Raw genomic sequence first — 19,434 nt, forward strand, 5'->3', positions numbered from 1 at the left:
ACATGCCCAAGTCCGTACTAATAGCACTAAGCATTGCTTCACAGCGACGGAGAAGGTGTGAGCCGTAAAGCAAGGATAGAAGCACTACAGACAAGCGGGACCAAAGGCACCCGAAGTGCAATAGAGCAATGCTAACTATAGGATCGCAAGAGAAAAGACAGAGAGGGACTCCCCAAAAGATGTCCACGAGGAATACTTCATAGGAGCGTGCAAAGGCAGTCACCCAGTACCAGCATATACCCCACACAGTCAGAGGACGGAAAAGAAGACCAAACCAGCCATACGGATGAACTTTTAACGAATGAGAGAAGGCCTAACAGCCATGGACATCAACCGTGGACTTACTATACACGTGCGTTATAGAGGTATAGTAAAATAAGGCAGATTAGTGCAAAAGTTATGGCAACCCGGACAACAGCCGGGAGACTGTTGAATCCGCATGGTGATCAAAAAGGTCCACACCATTAAACTGTAGATCTCCGAGGGCATCCCGAACATTATCCGGGATCGACTGTCGCACAGCCATGCATGCCCCACAGAGTCAGTGGCATCAAGGGAAGAACAAGGTGAAAATTGCGCCAATCCCCTGCTATCAAGCAGAAGCCGAAGCAACTGAGACAGCGGCTCCTCAGGAACAGAAGGGAGAAGGTTTTCGACCAAATCCCAATGGGTCGAGGATGCGTGCGCGAACACACACGCAGTATTTAAGGCGCGGATACCAACACTGGTAGAAGCAAAAAGCTGGCGAACACACGCGTCCAGCCACCTAGACTCCCTAGTGGTAGGCAATAATGGCAATGCGGATGTAGACTGTAAGGCAAAGGCCGCCTGAACCACAAGTCCCTGAGCCGTCGGGTGAGTGGACAGGCAGAGTGGATCACCCAGAGCAGGACAATGCCTACGAGCAATAGCCCGATCAACACGGTCACCAGAAGAGGGCCTTGCGCATGTACCATGCAAAATGTCAACTAAAGAGTCACCAAATGGCAGCAAAAGCTCTGCATCTGTAGGCTCCATATGGAGCAAATCCAGTAAAGGATCTGACAGCAGAGGGACTACAGGAGGTTGAACACCAAGAATAGCAGCCACCTTGTGAATGGCACGTGTGTAAGCAGAACCAGCACGGGGGGCCGCAACCTCTTGAGGAAGCTTAGGCGTCGGCGGACACCGGGGCGGAATCATCTGGACGTAGACAACCTCCACAGGGGCCTTGACTTGGACGCCGTCCGACTTCGATCCCACAGCAAAAGGTGCACGTTTGGGTAGACCAGACGTCAAGCCGGGCGTCGGGGCCGGCACCGCCTCCGACGTCAGAGCAGGAAGCCGCTCAGGGCTATGCAAAGACTGACGGGGTTGGCTGGACGGGTGACTGGGAAGACTCACTGGGCCATGTCCAGTCGGCGTTGTATAGTCTCTGGAACCGGAGTCGATGCACACAGCCGGGGCCGAGGAAGAATCCGCCGGCAAGGACCCAACATGAGTACCCTCCACCTGTTTGGGACCCGAAGGCGCTCCAGGGACAGGTGGGACCCAAAGTACGACTGGGGAGCCATAGGATACTCCCACATTTGGGCACACGTAGCGCCAACCACCGGAAAAGGTGGGTATGGAGGAAACGACTGCTGGCATACCTGGCATACAGCGAGAGGAGCAGGCACCAGCAGTACGCAAATGGGAGGAAGACCTCCGTGCTTGCCGCTTGTGCTTGCGCTTACCTGCCTTCGAGCGACGTTTGCGGGAACGAGCCCTGGAACGAGCCCGATCCGGAGGGTGAGAGCGACTACTCAAAGGTGCTGGACCGGACAGCCGTGCGGCAAGCAGTTTCATGTGGCGCTCTCTCAGGGACTTGGGCTTCATCCGCTGATAGGCGTCGCACTCTTTGGAGTCGTGGTGCACACCGAGGCATCACATACAGAGGAGGTGCAGTCAGTGCCAGGCATCTGACACGCACAGGCTTCAAAAGACTTAAAACCTGAAGGCATTGCACACTTTTACGGTGACACCGAAGGTGTCGAAAAGGCCTAAAACCATGCCAAGGAACTGCTGGTTTTCAGGGATCCGAGGAGAAAACTGACGTCAGCGCGCCAGGAGGGGCATATATGGCTCCGCTGACGTCATGTTCGTGGATGACGTCAGAGCGGTGTCATGAATCGCCGCCCCCCCAGTGCACGGAGGTGCTGCTGCGGAAAGTTTTTCGGATCCAGTCTGACGCCTGGGGATATTCTAAGTTGAGGAATCTGTGGCTAGACGTCTCTATCAGTTATACTGCCCTACAGGCTAGGGAAATGGAAGACAGTCCTCCTCACACTGGGGGCTGTGCTTTGGGTTATTCATTAGTTCATCAATAGGTGAACCATGGCTAAAGCCGGTCTAAAATTTGAATCTGGTGTTATAGTAGGATCCAGTGCTGGCACCAGTGGAGCCAATGGCAGCGGTGTGTTAGAAATCTGCCTGCAACAATGAGGTCAAACCGTGAACTGGCAACAGAACTGTAACAGAGTCAATCATAGCTGTGGCAGCACCACGCTGGCACAATTTCAACTAGAGGCCCAGATGGATCCATGGAGCCTAAAGGGACAAAAGAACAACTTGGAACATCTTTAAAAGTTACAACAGGGTCTCCTTGAAGGCTGCAATCTGCTGCAGTCGATAATAGCCTGGGGAACTTGGGACAAATCAGTTCTAGGACTAGAAGGACGAGTTACTTACCTTCGGTAACGATGTATCTAGTAGAGACGATTCTAGACGAAGATTCCTTCTCGTAGAATTATCCGGAAACCTTTTGCCACAGCATCCCTGCGCGCCGGGGGCGGGGCGACATCACGCGACTGCTCAGGCGTCGTCCGCACGTGACGTCAGCAAGGTCACAAAAGCCCCACCCCAGCACGCCTACGTCAGTTTTCCTCAGAGAACTTTTTCGCGTCACAGTGCTGATCCGACCAAATAAAAAACTGTGGGAGCATGGGAACAGTGTGCCAAAGAGCATACAAAAAAGACACCCCATAGAAACAGTGCAACACCGCAGTGTCCAAGGGCAGAGAAAGAGGAAGAACAGAGCAGAGCCCTGAGCAGCCGCACAACCAATCCACAGACCGCAACCCTCCCACCTCTCCCCCAGAGACAGGGAACCTGCGTAAGAGTCATGTCACATGTAGCAGGCCTACAACCACACCCCCGAAACAAGGAAGGGGAGACAGTCCAACAAGCAGGAACAACCAACCTCCAGCCACCCCAGCCTAGAGGCCATCCACCCCCCCAAGAAACAAGGGTAAGGCACGACCAGAGGGCCCAAACTCAGAGGAGGTAGAGGGGCCAGGCCCCTAGCAGCAAGAGGAAGGGAGGAAGGGAGAGAAGCAACCTCCCCGACCTGGAGCAGCCATAGCAGCGGGGCATAGGAACACCAGAACCCCACCTTCCCAGAACCAAAGAAGAGGGAAGAACAGCAACCAGACGGAGTCGCCGCAAAAGAAGGCACTCACAGTGGACATGGCCCCCCACCGGGAGGCAAGTACCAAGGACCAGACCAGGGGTCCTCGCAGAATGGGGAGGAAGGGCGGGCCGTGAAGGAATCTGCGGCTATAATCGTCTCTACCAGATACATCGTTACCGAAGGTAAGTAACTCGTACATCTGATAGAGACTAATAGCCGCAGATTACTTCACGTAGAATAGATACTCTAGCAATACCCACAGGGAAGGAGGGTCTGCGAAAGGACCCCACCAGTCTGGACAGGACAGAAGGCCCACAGGGGACCAGCCCCATAGACCAGGGAAGTAACTCTTCCCTACCAGGCAAGAAGACCCCCACAAGACAATGCCAGCAGCCCCAGAAGGGATGTAGGGGGAAGAAGGAACAGTGGAGGCCCACACACTCACAACAGAAGAACTTAGGGCAAGGCCAGAGAGGGTGAAGCACCCCACTCCACCCCAGGGCAACAGAGCTTCCACCCAATGCCAGGACAGGCAGAGGAACAAGAAGAAAAAAGCCCAGAGGGTCCTACGAAACCAAGGAAAGAGGCAAGCCCACCCAGAGGGAAGGCAACAGGCCAACCAGAACGGTATCTATAACCATAAGCCGCCAGAAGCATTAAGGACACTGAAGCATCCTAGCTCTCAGCACAAGAGCAGGAAGGAGAGGAAATGGCAGGACCCACTACTACAAGGGCCGCCCACACAACCGCAAGAAGTAATAGCTACATACTGAAACGCCATGGAGAACAGGTACCTGAAGGCAACCAGCACTCCCCAGCAGAGCATAGCTATATAACAGCTACCACTACCCCACATAGGGTACGGTAAGTCCCAAAACTCGGGAACCCTCTTTGGAAGAACTTCCGCAGCAGAGGAAAAAGCAAAGCGTCACGGGAAAAAACAGCCCCGCGGAAGGCTTGACAGCAGCCCAAAGAAAAACAGAAGGCCTAATTTCAGGCCCAAGTCTGTGCAACAATTCCAGCAAAACACACACACACCCAGGCAACAAGGGCCGTCCAGCAGCCAACAATGCCAAAGTCCCAAGCAAGGAGGACTCCATGGCCAGCAAATACCCCCTACAGCAAGGGCATCCAAAAGGCCCAAACCCAGCTCAGCTCAGCAGTCACTGAGGAGGGGAAGGAGGAGGAGGAAGGGAAGGAGGAGGAGGAGAATAAGGGGGAGGAGGAGGAGTAGGAGGTGGAGGAGTAGGGAGCCCCGCCAGGAACCTCTGGAAGGCAGAGTCAGCCAGAGCATGGAACAACAGGCTGCCATCAAACGGAAGATCAATGAGCCGTTCCAGAATATTCTCAGGGAACACGCCGTCCCAGATCCAAGCATGGCTACAGAGGGCTACTGAGGAAGCCATTGCCCGGCCCAACAACTCCGAGATGTCCAGAGCGAAGCAGAGCATAAACGCCGCTAGCTCCCGGCTATCCAAAGCATGATGCCGTAGGTCCCCCTGAACAGTCTTGTGGAAAGCCGTGGAAGCCAGAGACTCAGCCGAATCCCACAGACAAGAGGATGCCCTTGCCAAAACACACAAGGTGTTAAGGGCTCGCAGGCAAACATGTTGCGCCCCCAAGAGTCCAGCCGGGACGGCGGAGTCAACAGTGGCGGCAGGGAGGGAAAAGCAGTCCTCAAGAGTGGACTGGCTGCAGAGGGGTGGAGGGACAGCACGCAGGGTCACGTGGCGCCGGAAGGTGACGATGCAGAAGGTATTGAGGCACCCGATCTCCCAAGGGTGGGCGCCTCCAAGCTCCCTCCAGGGAAGAAAGGAGCAAACCCTCAAAGGGGAGTAAGATCTCCCTCCACAAGAGCCCTGGTGGAGAACCTCCAAGAGATGGTCCGCCGGAACATGAGCAATGGGGTTCCCCATGCGCAGAATGCCCACAGCTGTGGACACCGCATGCGCAAAGGCTAGACTAGCCTCCGTAGGGCCCTGCGGAGAAGAAATCAGCTACTCCTTGGGTGACGGCTGTAGACTAAGACAGCCGTCCCCGAAGCCAAGCAGGACAGCCAAGGGCCAGACCTGAAAGCCACAAGGCACCAAAGAATGGGGTACCTGCCGCTCCTCCGACGAGCATCTCGGGCTCAGAAAGGACAGGGAGCCATCCTTCGACGCCAGTGAAAAAGACACCACGCAGCGGCCAGTTTCCGGGGAAGAGGACACCAAAATGCAGCCAGCCTCTGGAGAAGAGGGAGCGTCTGAAGACTAATCCGCTGCACAACATCTGCCCGGAGTTGTGGAGTCCGCACCCTGGGATAGGATACCAGCACCATCCGGCGTCGAAGGAGAGTCCGGATAGGGTTCCTCCAAGTCACACTGCACCGGGGACCGGAGTGGGGCCGGAGCTGAAGTGGCCAAAGGGTGTCGCCGACTCGACCTCCGCCGAGGCAGCCGCCTGCATGGAGGGATGGGAGGGACCAGGGGAGTGACCCGAAGTTCTCCGCCAGCCTCGGCCTAGAATGTTGAGGAGGCGGTCCGGCGACCCATGTGGTGGCGCCAGGGACGACTCAACCTCCCACTCGCCCTCCAACGAGGCAGCCACCCGCGGGGAGAAACGAGAAAGGCCCGGAGGGGGACGAGGAGTCCCCACCACACCTCGGCCCTGAGTGGGACGAGAAGAGGTCACGACCCTTGCGGCGCTGCCTGAAGCAGACACCGGCGCCAGGACGGCATCAGCTCTGCCTTGGACGAGGCCGCTGTCTGCCCAGAGGGCCGAGCGGGGCTCGAGGATGCGACCCGAGCCCCGGCGACCTCCCGCGACACCACAGGGACTCCCGTGGGAGTTTGGGGCGAGGCCGTGGCGCGAAGGAGGGACCCCAGAGGGGCCACACCCCAACAGCACCACATCCTCCAAGCCTGGATCCGAACTAGTCGGCGACAGGGCCAAAGCCGCCGGCGGTGCCGTGGACGGCCCAGCGCGAGGCAAGGGATCCGCCGACGCCCCGGAAGGGAAGGAGGAGGAGACACCAGCCAGGCCTGCAAAGCCGCCAAGTATGTCTCCATCTGGACTCTCGACGCTCCCTCACTGGGAAACGGCGGCTAGGAGGACGACACGCGGGGCCGCATCACCCGCTTAGATTACACACCCCGGAAGGCCGAACACCAGTCCCCGGGGACAAACTGCGACACCCACTGGGGAGCTACGCTCTCTCGACATCGTAGAAGGACAAGGACCACGGCCGTATATGAAGCAGTCTGCCGAAGCTGATCGAGGGGAGGAGGTCGACCTGGAGAGACGCGCCGATAGAAGTATCATGCAGCGCTCCCGCCGCGACTTCGGTTTCAAATGTTGACATGCCTCACAATCAATGGTGGCGTGATCCTCCCCCAAACACCACATACAAATGAGATGAGTTCTTCACAGACATAAGACGCCCACACGACATGCAATCTTTGAAGCGGAAGGCATTCGCACACTGTTTCACCAGTACAGAAGACAATTGGTGAAGGAAAATGGCCCCAAACAGGCCTGCAGCAAGACCGGATATACGTTGCACACGGAAAAGGAAAAAACTGACGTAGGCGCGCCGTTTGGGGCTTATGTGACCTCGCTGACGTCACGTGCGCAGACGACTCCTGGGCGGAGTCGCGTGATGTCACCCCACCCCTGGCGTGCAGGGATGCTGTGGCAAAAAGTTTCCGGATCCAGTCTCACGCCTGGGGATAATTCTACGTGAAGGAATCTGCGGCTAGTAGTCTCTATCAGATTTGGGCCCTGAAGTCAGAGTCATTCTTTGAGTGTGGATTGTCGGACCTCTCCCTGAAGCAGGAGTATCAAGTTGTTGAGGAACATGTTTGGACTTTATGTGCTTCCTCTTCTAACCTTTGGATGCATCAGGAAGCATGGTAGTATGGCTTTGAATGCTTTCTGCCGAGGCACCAAAGGCAGACTGTGCAAAATCTGTGACCGACACATGCTTCCGGCAGGTGCAGCACAGTTAAAAACCAGTCAACTTAAGGTGGCAACATCCCTGCATAGTGTTCGAGTAACTTTGTTAAACACTTAGGCAAAAAAAGCTAAAAACTGTAGGAGTTAAATTCCCATTCCTCATGATGGGGCACAAAGAGGAACTGACTTTAGCACACAGGGGTAGCACCTATATGCGGCTTTTGTGTAGTCACATCTGGCAGTGGATGGAGCAGCAATGGAGGTTGATGGCACTACTTACGGGTGTGCAGGACCTAATGCAGAGAAGGTTTCTGGACCTAATCTTGCAACTGGAGAGATTTATAGGGTGAGCCGACTGGACTACGGCAACGCCCTCTACGCCGGAACCACGGCCAAACTCCAGAAGAGACTCCAGCGGATCCAGAACGCCTCGGCGAGACTCATCCTCGACATCCCCCGACGCAGCCACATCACCGGACACCTGAGAGATCTGCACTGGCTCCCGGTCAACAAGAGAATCACCTTCCGGCTCCTCACCCACGCGCACAAAGCCCTACACGACCAAGGCCCGAGCTACCTCAACAACCGGATCAGCTTCTACACTCCCAAGCGCCTCCTCAGATCAACCAACCACGCCCTCGCCGCCGTCCCCCGCATCCGAAGAGCGACAACAGGAGGAAGATCCTTCTCCTACCTGGCAGCCAAGACCTGGAACTCACTTCCGACCAATCTGCGCCTGACCCAAGACCACCTCTCCTTCAGGAAGAAGCTCAAGACCTGGCTGTTCGAGCAGTAGCGGCACCCCCCCCCCCTCCCAGCGCCTTGAGACCCTACGGGTGAGTAGTGCGCTCTACAAATGACTTGATTGATTGATTGATTGATTGGTTAGAAGTTTTCATCAGAATAGTAACTGAAACACAACTCCCTTCCCCATTTCCAAAGACAACGAACTGGAGAAAGAATGAAATATGGGAGAAAGTAATATATGTTATGTAAATCTCAAAGTGCTGTATTCCTCAGCATTGTATTAGAAAATGTATGTTGAGAGGAGGGAATCAGTTAGGGGCAACTAAAAGATTGAGCCTACATCCATTGAATTGGATTCAGGAATACCTTCCTGGTGAGAGGACCCGAGTATCTACAAGACTGGAGGGATAGTCTTTCACTAGAACAAAGTCATGGGGTACAGTAGTCTGATCACACGCACACATTAATCAACTGTTCATTTGTTTCCTTTGAACTACTGCCAGCCTCAATATAGCGGACCCATAAGATATCAATTAGGACCAAGCCAAATTCTCTCAATCGAATGTACAGAGAGGTAAGTCCACGTACTGTTGATCAGTGGCTGTCCCGATTTGTCCTTATTTAGTGAGCACTTGAGTGATAAGAAGGTACGTTAGGTGTCTGTGTCACTCCGGGAGCCATTTGTAAGGATCTACACATTAAAAAGGCAATGTCTCAGTATAAATGTTATTAGCACTGGAAGCATGAGCTGGTATAAAGATAAAGGGGAGCGGGAGGAGCAGACCGGGTCAGAAGGAGCTGGGGGAGGACACTAAGACGTGTGACGTTCAGATAGAGCAGATACTCACTGGCAGATGGAAGGACACTGAGAAAAAAGTATAGCTGGGACTCAGAATATGAACTACCAACAGAAGACGTTTTCTTATCTTATAACCATTTGCTTACTTTCTATGCAAGCCCTCGAGTGCACAGTTAACATTCAATAAATGGCAAACAACTGGGACAGAGGATCACAGCTGATCTTCATTCCAGTGATCTTTCTCCACAGTATAAGGAGTGGAGTAGTACTCATCCAAGCAACCTGCTTCAGAGCCAAGTCAGGGGAATGCAGTACTATATAAATGCTGTCACAAAAATGCAAATAATATGCCATTCACAAATTCATCCTACAAACTCACCTCGGAATGTGCATTTCATCATTACTTCCGCTTTACTATTGAGCACTAGTTCTAGTAAACACAGTTACGAGAACAAGATTCTTAGGAGATGAGTTCTCATACAGTGATCTATTCCATTATTTTGCCAGCTTGTGAATTTGATTTCAATTGACATTGTCTGGTCAAGGATCCAGCAACTGTCACTTTAACTTTAGGCCCCAATGCGCCGGACCTTTCCCTAATTTTGTCATAGGTTTACCTTGATGCTGTATAGTCATTCCTTTCTGAGGCTGAGTAGATTTTATCCTCTCTTTGTATCTTATTTCACTTGAACCAGTAGTTCTGTGTAATTTGTCGGCCTTAGTTACTGACGCAAACCTTTTTTCCCCCACATGTTTTTTCTTTCTTTTTGCACTAGGCTACCCCCCTTTCAGTTTCAAAAGCATGCAAATATCCTTTTGAAAAAAAGAACATTTGCCACTCCTACAGATTATAAAGCCTATTCCAGTCTGTTTCTGAAGCAGAAAAACTCTTCTTTGTTGCTTTCATAATCTCAAGGATCATAGTAAAGGCCCACCAACTAATATTAGCCACCAACCCTAATTTTATTAAATATAATGCATGCATAAACTCTCAATTTTAACCATTCAACTGAGGCAACCTCATGTATTAAACAATATTTGGGATCTGTCTGTAGGCCCTGGTCCATATGGAGGGTAACACCATCCTTATCCACTATAGGTAAATATTTAATATTAGGAATGTGCAAGGAGTATACAGAAACTAAATTCTATGACCGCTTAAGTCAGGAAAATCATGTCTGAATTCACATATACTGAAATTGTCATGTTTGTTTGAAATAGGTATTTTGCAACCCTTAGTTATTTGTTTGTTAACTTTAACTTATAGAAAAGCAAAAAAATCTATTAATATGATCTTGACACAAAGGTTAAGTCTTTAACAACCTGCAATTCATCCTTGTTTGAGGTCTTTAAAAATTCCAGATTGTTTGATTCTTGTGATGTTGCTCATTTTTCAGCGACATCCTTGATTCATCGACAGCCTAAGATATTGTTTGTATTCCTGTTTCTGCTTATTGATCCCTGTGTTTTACTTTTCTCAGAGGCCGTATATTCTACTAGTTCCCTGTACAAGACAGATCCCTTAAACACAGAATGAATCAATTTTGCATCATGTAGCCAGTTCCTCTGCACTGCCCGTTATCACAGAAGACGAAGAGGATGACCGGTGATATAAACACCTCAAATGCTTCTTGTCTAAATATATTCACAATTCCTCCTGGGAAAAACAACATTTTAATGAGGGTATCATATTCGAGAGAAGGTGCAGTTCCTGCTACACATCTAATCTTCTAATTATCCTTTCTAGGCCTGGCCTTGAAACATCTTAACTGTTCTCGAAGCCTTGTTTATTAAAAATGAATTACTTTTATTCTTAATAATTCTACTTGTAGAAAGGGGCTTTGGATCCGCATTCACTAGCCATTGCTCTCTTGGAGTGTCATTCACAATGTAGACCAACCCACAGGAAAGCTCTGATAGAGTGGGAGAATTAACCCGTGCCCTTCAGCCATTAACTTGCAGACGTCAGTCACATTGTGCCTGATTACTGCCCGATTCCACTTCTAGAAGGGATGGCCATTTAAAGGTAAAGGATGTGTGTCAAACTGTGAACTACAGCTCTACCCACCCTCTTTTGTATTTCACCATTTCTCACAGAAATGTGGGCTCCTGCTGTTACTTGTATGCACTTGACTGCTTCTCACGGTGATCGCTATTCCTGCTCTACTTCTCCTCTCCTCCTGTTAACAACGATCATACCAGTCTCAGATTCTGCTCTGTCCATCCATCCACACAATGTACTGCCTCACTCTTACCACTACCAATATCAGCACTTCCAACAACACCATTTCTATCCCCATTACCAACACAATCTTACTAATTTATCACCAATAAAACCATTACCACTGCAATCATTAGTACCACTGCAACAATTTCCATCATCATTGCCACCAACACCATTACCACTGCTAACCTAGCACCATCACTATTACTACTACTTCATCAGCAAATTACCATCATCACTACCACCACCATCACCCCCACAAACATCACTATCACCACTGAACCCAACAACACAACTTCCATCACTATCGCCATGTAGGCCACTACTATCACCTCTACTTCATACAACACTTAACATCATCACTACCACCAATATCATGACTACAACCACCATCTCCACTACTATCATAACTACTACCAGCACGCATGCTTGTATTTGTAGGAGCATTGCATACTTGTGCATGTAAGACAATGGTTGATGTGGGCAGGAAAGTGAGGAACCTCGTATGCTTACTATAAAGTAATAAGCCAGACTATTAGCTTAGCTAAAACGGATTTTAAATTTATACTATTGCTCCATTATCTTAGATAGGACTTTCGTCTTATCTCTTGTTAATCTTTTTTTATTTTTTCTGTGCCTTTTGACAAATTTAAGGAAGCACTCTTTTCTACTATTTATATGTGTCCTTGTAATGCACCTAATCCAATCAAGCATTGTGAGAAGCTGGCCTGGTATATGATGTACACATTTGTAAGTAGACACCTTGCACCAATCCAGTCAACCATTATGGTGATTTAAGAGGTCTTTGACAACCTTAGAAAGCTCTCTAAATGGTAGTGAGGAGAGCATCCTTCAGGCTTAGTCCAGAAGGAGTGTAAAGCAGCTTGTTTTACCAGAATGCAATCTTATAGATTAAGTGAAAAAGAACCAGACAAGATATTTATAAAAATATGTATTTATTAGAATATACTTTCCAACACATAAAATTATCTCCTACCCAGAGATATGCACAATACACACAATACTTTAGCAAAGAAACACAGTAAATAGCATGAAATACACAGGGGACCCCAGGGGGGGACCAAATCATATACCAAAAGAGTGGTATAAGAACCACAACTTGGATCAAGACAGGGTCGAGAGGACGTAGAAGTGCTGGGGACCCAAGGGACCACCGGAGGAGAGTAGATAGGGACCTCACGGAGAGCGTGTGCAGTGTGGGAACACAACCGCGTGCTCTGTACAACTCTACGTGTAAGCAGCGGTTGGATTTTTAAAGATTAAGGACCCTGAAGAAACCCAGTGGAAGACAGAAGGTTGGAGAGCACCCCACCCGCGGATACCCTAGTACCCACGTTACCTACACCAGGTGAGCCGGGTGCATACGTGTGAAGTGGTGTCAGAAACCGCAGTCAAACCCAATGGAGGACTTCAGGAAAGTGCCGCTGCTGAAGAAGGAGAAAGTGTCCGGTGGAATCCGAAGGTGGATTCTAGATGAGAGGTACCTGCAAGCAGAGGGGACAGAGTCTATGTCACTCAGGAGTGACTAGGAGACTTGGAAGATGAATGCCCTCTGATGTCGGGTGTTGCAGGATGGGTGACGATGACCTTGACTCTGCAGTTGTGAAGACCAGGCGACACCGAGGAGGACCAGGAGCTGTGCACAAGCTGTTCCACAAAGGATGTCCAGTGCTGAGAGGTCGGTGTCCAGCGGGAGCACCAACAAGCCTTGGCAAAAGCAGCCAACGCAGGAAATGAAGAAGGAGCAACGTCACGACCAGCAAGGTCTAGGGGACTCCCCACAAGCAGGGGAGTCTGGGAAGAACTGAGCAATCAGGGGAGCCCAAAAGAAACAAAGGTGACCCTCAAATGGACCCACAGGCAGGAGGCACAGGAGTCGCAAGAGGATCTCAAGCGGCTCAGCAAAAGAAGCAGGCCATGATGCACACGATGCGGTGTGGCTGAAGATTCTGGTTAGTGGCGGTGCTCAAGATTGCGGCTACATAGGTTTGTAGAATGCCCTAGGCTCATAGATTTTTGGTCACAAATAGAAGGGTTCATAGCAGAAGTGTTAGACATACAGTTTTCAATTACTACTGAGACGGTTTTGTTTGGGCTGATTCCAGAATACCAGTTTAACGACTTGAAGACCAAATTTGTTTTTTATGTAATGGTCTTAGCAAGAAGGGAAATATGTAAGGACTGGAAAAACATTAATCCACCTGTCTTTACTGAATGGCTAAAATACATCATTTACATCTCGGAGTCGGATATAGCTTGTGATAGCACCAGCCATGATAAAATCTGGGCGGCCCTAGTGGCGTGGCGGAATAGATGAGATAAAACTATATTCCGATGGTCACTGCACCCCCCACAAGGGATACTGGCCTGAAACTTGGTGAGAGAGCACGGCAGGCCTCGGGAGCTGTGGAAAACCTCCACCTGTGTTGCAAAACCTTATGGAGTCCGGAGGAGCTCAGGATCTGCTGACAGGTCGATTTAGTTTAGGTGCCTGTGAATGCAGGGGAGTGACACCTTCACTCCAAGGGAGATTACTTCAAGTGTCTTTGATGCTTCACAGGCCTTGGAAGGTTCCTGTATGATGCACAGGCACAGATGATGATGCAGCAGACTGGAAGGGAGATGAAGTCAGGCCCAAACGAAGTCCAGAGTTCCCAGACGGTGTCTGATAATCTTATCCCACGACGAATCTATGGACCTACACCCAGGTAAGCCCTTGAGTACCCTAGGGAAAGGGTTGGGAAGATTCAGGGTAGATCTGGACAGGGGGAGGTTACTCTCATGTCCTTTGTCCAGGTGGTCACACCTCCCTGTGACAGTATGCCTATTGTTCTGCCTTCCCCTACTCGAGCTTGGCTCAGCAGCAAGAGGAAATAATTGTGTCTCTGATCGGCAGCAACCATTTTGTGCTGTCTGGGTAAAGAAGGCTGGTCCCGGAAACACGGAGAGCCAAACGGAGGGCTCTTCCTACTGCTTGGAATTATATCTTCCACACCATTTACGATGTAGGGGTATGATTCCAACATGTTTGATACTAAACATGATATGATTCTTTTCAGCCAGTTTCAAGATGGTCATCGCGTAACTACGCAGTGCCCCTCTCAATGGTATATGGCTGCGTCAAGGACAATGAACAAAAAGAGGGATTGATGGGGCTGGTATTTAACGGGGTCCAGTGCATGCGCCCTGATTACGCAGTATCAAAACAATATGAGAATGCACAGTTCCCCATATTACAAAAACTTGGAAAAGACAGTTGACAACTAAAAAGTGAGTGAAGGCACACCGGAGGGGGATCTTCCTATTCGGAATTAAAGGCCTCACACATCCAGCAAGCTAGGTGTCATGCTTCATCATCTGACCTTGCCCCTCGTTGGGTCGGCGGTGCAATACCCTACAGGCACCCATAAAGGGGCTCTTTCACGGGGATCTTTTATTCCTGCCGTATGGTGTAGTGGGGGTGAGGGCCCTAGGGGGTAGAAGTGAGTGGTGTAGACGTAATAAAGTGATGTTAAAACAGGTTGGGTAGTCCACAAAAAACCTTTAATGAAGTGGTAACCCACCTGGGTTTAAAAACAAAGAAAGAGAGTGGTTGCTTAGTACGGCTATGGGGTCCGCTGAAGCAATAACCTACTCTACTGAATGGTCGACATGTTTCCTGCTCTTGAAGTTCAAACTGATACTCAGAAATTCCTCAGGACCAAAGATGGAGAAAACTATCTACACTACTAGAAGACCAAAGGTTAATCTAGTTCAGGTATGCGCCTAGTTCCGTCATGTGGAAACCCGCCTACTCTTGGAGCGAGTCTGTCACCATTGCCCTCGGCAATAAGACACCATGTTCCTGATGTCCTCTGTGCTACATGAGCCGCGTCAACCTCCTAGTCACACTCCCGCCGAGTGTTCGGTTCCAATTTTGTAGCATGGTGTGATCCCGCAATTGATTATATGCACATATAGCATTCATCGCCGACCAACTACCATGTCACAGTCCGTACCGCGCCACTGATTAGCATTATGGTTACTACACGGACACAACAGCATTTAAAGCACATAAGATACATGTGCACTCTGAGAAGCCAATTTCCATATTGTGTGTTTGTCTGTATTGTTTAAGGTTTTCTTTTATTACAGGTACAAAGCATGGAGGGAACTCCCCTCTTACCCATATTGCACCTTAGCGAGTGCAACACATATCGGGTCAGTTGCACTTCATTTTGACCCTCTTTTAAATCACTCTCTGAGCACTTTGCACACTTAAAGGTCCTGAAGAAAGCCAGATCATAACCAAGGCCTAGCTGAAACATGTTGACCACACAGGATGTGGGAGACTATAGATAACTCCACAATACATCCATTGCCTTGTTTTTAACACTGCCATGGGCCCACTAATAAAATACCCATAACAGAAAATGGGACCCAAGGACAGTTTTTCATTCACACTCACACGCCATCACTGCACACTCACTAACCACAAAACCAGCGTCACTGTAAACAGGCGTTGAAGCACACTGGTGTCACCGTGTGGAGCCCGATGAAGAAGCATGCCACCAACTAGGTTGGTGGGTGAGGGCTTTCATAAGAAATAATATTGGTTTCCTCTGTACAAACACACTATCCCTATGCCTGTTAAGGCTAGTTCCTGTTGATTACATTGTAGATATTCAGCAGTCTCATCAGGAATGTAATATGTGTAGCCTTGCTGAACATCTAGCTTTGGCTGCACCACACAGGAACTTGATAGGTGCGACAAACACTCCGCTCCTGCCCTCTTTAAAGACATCCAGGTGAAAGGGCTCAGTGTTTTGTCATAGAAAATGGGTAACATTAAATAAAGGAATGTGACGCTAGAGCAGGTGGTGCAACCTCTTCTGTTGGTAGTTTACTTTCCCAAGCCCGCTCCATTTTGGGGGGGTGAGGGGGTGTTTAAAATAATTGTACGTAATAAAGGAGTGATACATTCCCAAAGACTAGGCTTCCTTTGTATCAGTGATGTTTAAAAACAAAAAATAATAATTCTTATTACCTGTATTTAAACTGTCCATTCTTAAAGGAAGACCAGACTGTGCCACTGATATCAATTTCAAGGCAATATAAAACTGACTTCTTCCAAAATATCCAAGTCTTGTTGCACCACAAAGTTCCATTATCTGCAAAACAAAAGGATTATTTTTAACAACCATTCAAGTGATGTGAGAAAGGCAAATGAGTACAAAGCGTTGCCAGCATGCCACAGACCAGTTTATAACCTTGTAAAGAATGAATTCTGGTCTCCTCCACAAAACCGTAAAGTCTTATAAATCTTTAAAATATGACACCACCACCAATTACGTTTTTCATGTTTCTACAGTATGAAGTAATAAATATTTTATTTAAATTCAAGTATTTTCGGAAGTCTATTGCAGAGCCAATGGTTTTAAGGAACCCAATTTCAGAGAGCACTCTATAGCCCTAAAAGGTAAAGGTTAAATATCTTTACAAATGCAAAATTGCATGGATATCAGTTTAACTATTGACACCAAGCTTGTGCAACATTAATTCCACTGTGATTTTTGTGCTGATCCATCACCCTACTTCCTTGTTTCTCATCTATTATTGAATCTGGAACTACAGCGAGAAGGTTCTCTGTTCTGGTGTTTCTTCAAGAGCAGTCACTTTCTCTTGACAAGCTTCCCCATAATTTTTAACCCCGTTAAGTCCTGAGGTCCTCTCCCCCTTCCCACCCCATCCACCCACCCCGCTTTCTCCCCAAAATCACTTAGCCCTTTGTTTGTTTTTGGGGTTCATAACTTTTTACCACAAAAGGTAAACAAGCTAACGTTACCCCCTCGCAAATGTTGGTGATTGTACAGATATCTAGGGTTTGTGGATTGTATTGGGGGGGGGGGGGGCCAAGAAAAAAAACATTGCAAAAAGGAGTAGTTTTTTACTGCAAAATGTGCTGTGCAAAACATTGTGTGTTATATTCTGAGAAAAGCATCAACAAAAGGTTTGGTATGCTAAGAACACCCTTTCCCCAGCTTTCATAAACAGTGGTTTAAAAAAAATAATTGCCTAATCAGTTGTGCACCTATCTAATTTGTAGTCATTTTTTTTATGGTTTCTACCTACTTGCAGTTTTTGGTGGAAACAAGTGTGAAACCAATGGTAAATTCAGAAAGCTATACATTTCGGGGAAAAAAGCAAGACGGGCCTCCCACCAGCGACAAGAAAGGCCTAAAAAAGCAACAAGGTTTTTACAATGACATTAATTCATTGTGGCAATGTAGGCTACTGCAGTATTTGGGGCTTATCTCAACCAGCACCCATTTAGACCTAACCAACCCCAGGCACGTCTGAAAGCCAGAAACCCAAGGTAGGTACAATGCGATTTGGCTTGCATTGACCCCACTACGAGCACCAGAAAGATTTCCTGTCTTCAGAGTATTGGTGAGACGTTCACATCATCAACAGCGATTAGGTAATGCTTAGAACATGAACGCTTCGCAAACCGCAATGAAGTGGTTAACCTCTTTCTTCCTATGGGAATTCAGAAAATTTTGTGTTTGTACCCCCAGTTCCTCCCTCCAGTCCACGATTTCACAATACAATGTTCTATCGCAGTGGTTGCCCGTTTAGAGTTTTTTCCACATTTTATGGCTAATGGCAGCAAAAGCTCTCCAACCCTTGGAATACTGGCTAGCTGCCATTTTCTTTTTTTTAATTTAACCCAGCCTTGACAGAGTGTAGCTTTGGGCTCAGGCGATAGGGGGTTTATGGGGAGGAGCAACATCCTCCCCCATCATTTTTCAGTCAGGTCATAGCTTGGCTGTGGCAGTCGGCAGCCAGACTGTTGGTAGTCTTAGTTTTGACAGCAATACTCTGTTGATGCAGACTTTGACTGGGAGGGCTGAGTGCACGTAGGAGGTATGTGATATTTAGGCTCTGCCGATCCCCCGGGGCGTGGATCTGAAGGGGTCCCTGCCTGTCTCTCACTCAACATGCATGCTCCCTGCAATGATGATCCACACACAAGCTTGGAGTTTGGTGCACAAGTCAGTCCTTGGATGTAGCACTCGGGCATTTGACACACAGTGCCTAAGTGGTTTAACTTTGGACTTTAATTCAGTATACCCTGCAGCGGCATCGATTTTCTTTCATTTGAATATGTCCACGTTTATGGGAGGCATGGGAGAAAGAATCTGTATATCATATCTGGGGCTCTCAATTCTAACACTTTCAGCAGGAAAGTCGGAATTTCAAAGTCAAAAATGCAGTACTGCCTTCTTTCTCATGGCTTTGCAGGGACTGTTACCCTTCTATTTTAGCTGTTCAACAGTGGACTATAGGTCCATGTCTGTAGAGGTTCTACATTTAAAGTGTGAAATGCAGCGCAAACCGGTATACTTTATTCGTAGTTACTTTGCATACAAATTATTAGTTCTTAAAGCGCTTCATGCTTTGTTATTCTCAAGATCTATTAATGACGAATACTCTAATCACTCTGGTGCCATGGTCAGCCCATTTGCTGTAATCGCAGTTGTGTGTCAGATCTGGAAAGTATAGATCAATTGGTTTTATTTTCAGTGACGCAATACATAATATAATGGAATACCTGTAATCTAGATCGTTGCTTTGATTTTGCTTAATATATATTGGATAGGGCTACATGTTGCCTTAGTTATATCTATTCAAATGTCAGCTGCCCTGCTGAGGTGTGCACAACTGTCCATACCTGGCTTTCCTTCCTGCACCCCCACAGTACAGGGAGTCACCCCCTGAAAATCTATCTACATGAGTAGAATGAGTAAGATACATGGATTTAAGGCAGTCAAGGAAGTTCGGGCAGGTTTTCTATTTAGTCACCTATTATACTTCCTTAATCAGTGACCTACGTGTTTAATTAAAGGACTGAGCAAGATTCATTGGCAACATTTAAAATTCAGAAAGGAAGTTTAAAAAATCATATTCAAACAGAAGGCTAGTAATGGAACTACTTTAGATTCTAGCAGGGCTTATATTCTGTGTATAACTCGCACTGTATTGGCATAAGAGGCTCATAGTAATTTTTAGGGGCTCAAAAACAGGGGATGAAAATGTAATGATCACTATATTGTGGAACTAACTTGAGCCAATAAAGGTTGTAAAGTGTTTTTTAATAAAGGAACTAGAACTGGGTCAAGAATTCGGACTTGCCTGATTTCCACTTCGCAATTACCCTCTGAATTGTCATTCCAATATAATTAATAAGTATAGCAAAACGCGACTTACATGATAATTACTCTTATTATCTGTGAC

The 19,434-nt window shown here is 48.3% G+C and overlaps 1 protein-coding gene across 11 annotated transcripts in view; it reads right to left on the reverse strand.

The window, feature by feature from the left end:
- The window catches only part of REPS1 (RALBP1 associated Eps domain containing 1), a 1,025,500-nt gene that overhangs the window by 793,401 nt on the left and 212,665 nt on the right, over positions 1 to 19,434 (reverse strand). For all 11 annotated transcript variants that reach the window (XM_078649357.1, XM_078649363.1, XM_078649362.1 and 8 more), the window contains exon 2: positions 16,184 to 16,307. In XM_078649357.1, the coding sequence (XP_078505483.1) occupies positions 16,184 to 16,307 (124 nt within the window). The remainder of the gene's footprint in view (positions 1 to 16,183; positions 16,308 to 19,434) is intronic.

Source organism: Lissotriton helveticus, chromosome 6, assembly GCF_964261635.1.
Source record: "Lissotriton helveticus chromosome 6, aLisHel1.1, whole genome shotgun sequence".
In the NCBI taxonomy this organism is placed as follows: domain Eukaryota; kingdom Metazoa; phylum Chordata; class Amphibia; order Caudata; family Salamandridae; genus Lissotriton; species Lissotriton helveticus.